Source organism: Chanos chanos, chromosome 1 (genome assembly GCF_902362185.1).
Source record: "Chanos chanos chromosome 1, fChaCha1.1, whole genome shotgun sequence".
In the NCBI taxonomy this organism is placed as follows: domain Eukaryota; kingdom Metazoa; phylum Chordata; class Actinopteri; order Gonorynchiformes; family Chanidae; genus Chanos; species Chanos chanos.
The window spans coordinates 32858545-32861458 of NC_044495.1; the positions used below are offsets into that span (position 1 = coordinate 32858545).

General features: G+C 39.9%; 1 protein-coding gene across 1 annotated transcript; it reads right to left on the bottom strand.

Annotated features, from left to right (window-relative positions):
• Positions 1–762: 762 nt before the first annotated feature.
• LOC115819820 (transmembrane O-methyltransferase homolog) lies at positions 763–2052 on the bottom strand. The gene is made up of 3 exons (XM_030783368.1): positions 1842–2052; positions 1438–1634; positions 763–1077 (listed from the first exon to the last, which is right to left on the bottom strand). The coding sequence occupies exons 1-3, from the start codon at positions 2050–2052 to the stop codon at positions 763–765; spliced, it is 723 nt and encodes a 240-aa protein (XP_030639228.1).
• Positions 2053–2914: the final 862 nt, after the last annotated feature.

Sequence of the window (2914 nt, forward strand, 5' to 3'; positions counted from 1 at the left end):
TTAACCTGACAGATTCTTCGGAAGAGGTTTAATGTGTAAAAGTGCCATAAATTATTGATTTCAAAATGTAGGATGTAAAGAAATTTCTGCAGTATCATATTTTTGGGAAACACTGAGTGCTCTATTTTTAATATATCAAACAAACAGCACTTTGTACATATCTTTTTGTATTACATTTTAATAAAACAAGAAAATTTTAATGTGTTCTAGTCATTCAGTGGTCACAATGTCATCACACAGTCATCAAATGTACATGCCAGTCAAGGTATGTATCAACATCTATACCACATTGTCATTTTATGTCCATGGAACAAACAAAGAAAGGAACAAAAAAGCAAAAGAAAAAATATTTATATTAGATTTCGTTCTGAGCAAAGAGTTTGCATAGTTCTATCCTGAGATATGGCAGATTGGTTAGAGATTCGGCAGAAAGAATAATTTGCTGCCCCCAAGTGGACACCACAAAGAATGCAGACATAGATCATGCCTACAGTAGAGACATGACCAGTGAGTGTGTAGCCACTGTATGAGTAACTGAGGTATATAAATTTAATCCCGATAATATACATATAAAAATTCCTAAAACACAGATATTTATAGCATTTATTCATAACCCTAAAGCCAAAGATGGTATCTCACATTTCCTTAAATTTATTTAGTCATTTCAGGTCCCACATGTCACTCACTACCCTGTGATTTTGTTTCAATTCATACTTTGGATTTTGATTTCCATCTCCTTCTGAAATACACTCTCATGCTGACCTAGCACTCTGTCCCCTCAGGGTAGGCAACCTTGCCCCACTGTAACTCCATCATGCCCTGGACCTGTCTGCCCACAGTCAAACATGCTTGACTGGTTCTGATATACTCCAGCAGGGCTTTAGCTCCTGTGTCAAGGGCATTGTTGATCAAGAGGACACAGCCAGGAGAGAGCAGCTCCTCTCTCTGCAGGGCCAGCAGGCTAGGCAGGTACTCTTTTGGATCATGATCCATGAGAACTAGGTCCAGGTTCTTCTCCCCAAGATGAGAACGCAAAGCAGATATGGCCTCCTCTGATGATGATGTCAGCACCTTAAACTGGGGGAGATACATCGACTATCTTTAAATAAATTCACACATCATTTGGAGACAAAATAATAGCACATGGTAAAAAAGTGGCAAATGTTAAATTATGGAAGTATGAGAAAAGAGCATACAGAGACGTTTCATATAGTAAAAGATGAGTATAAAAAGTAAGATGTCATGAAGCTTAATATATGATGTAACAGATCTGATCCTTGGTGTCACTCAAACTGACAAAAATTTTTTTCTGACAAACTCTTTTAATGAAGAACTAGGCTAAGTAGATACAGTCTGAACCATTTGTGTGATTATGTCCGTTATACATCAGGGAAATCTGAGAACAAAACCTTATGACTACTGACATTTCTCTCTCACCTGAGTGTGTTTGAAGCCTGCCACTAGGATGATCTCCTCCCCTTTGTCCGCAGTGTGGGGGTCCACCTCCACAGTCAGTAACTTGCCAGTGGATGGGAGCTGGCGCAGTATTCGAACTGACACGTAGCCGCAGTGCATCCCCAGTTCCAGAACCCTAAGTGGTGCCAGACGCTTAACGACCTCCTCTACAAACTCACCTGAGAGTAACAGAGAGCAGTCATTGGTTAAAACAGCTCTTAAGGATCACTAAACAAATAAAGCACTGGTCAAATGCGTGCTCATGTTCAGCTGTAAATGACTGGTGAATGACAGGACACTAGTAAAAAGACAGAGTCGTATAGATGGGAACAATAAAACAAATGGAGATTATGCAGACTTCAGTAAATGTCAACAGCATATCTGACCTCTGTCTGGTCCAATACTGAATGATGGGTGAGTGCTGGCGTAAACTTCAAAGGTGTCCAGCACGCTGTCAGCCTGTCCATGAGTGCAGTTAGAGAATATAAAAGCATGAGTCCTGCTGACACAGACTTTGCCACGTGACAACATCAGCACCCTGGCAAAAGCCTGCCTACAGAGCATGAACAGCTCTGACCGGAAATGCACTGTTACCATGGCAACCACCGGGAGAGGCACAAGTGAGAGTACTGTCCATGGTATCATTCTAGATGTAGCTGAAAGACATGAACACTGCGTCAATCCATTGGTTATTCCTGCAATACAGTTAAACACAAGTGTTTACCTTCCATGTGTTTAACTGATTTTGAAGAAAAAAAATCATTTTGGCGCATAAAACCAATAAGAAAGAACTCCACCGAGATCCACATTATTGGCGTTTGCAGTCAGACAGGAGAAAGAGATTAATTTTGAAAGAAATTATTGAAGTTTTTTCTATTTAAAGTGCAGAATAATCAGTTTTAGGCACATCTACAAGGAATAGATGTAATACGTCCGAAGATTATTCTTGTGAAAGTGGAAATGAACAAACCAAACCAGTCTACTGATGCACGGGTCATCATTTGAAATAACTGACAGAAATAAGCATTATTTTAATGTATCTACGACGATCGCGCCATCTGTTGGTATGTCTAACCTAACGCATGCTCATGTAGTGAAAATAACGCCTAAGTCAGGAGGTTTCAGGCAGTCCACGAGATACCTGAAGCTGTTCGGAGTGGTTTGGAAATAGTTTTCCGTTCATCTTATCGATACTTTCTTACTGAATATGCGCCTATGTCATATGCCGTCATGTTCACTGTAAGATCTAGGAACTGGAAACGGTGCAAACTGTGGATCACGGGCAGTTTGATAATGTAGTGAATGACGCTGTTAACAAGTTGATAACAAAAAAGACTATTCCCAAATTCCGAGCAGGCCTAGTAGTTCTACGTTTCCCTCATTAGGCTATTTTCATTTATTAAATTTTAAGTTAACAAAATACTTACCACCGAGTAAGAGAGAGGGAGAATATCGAGAC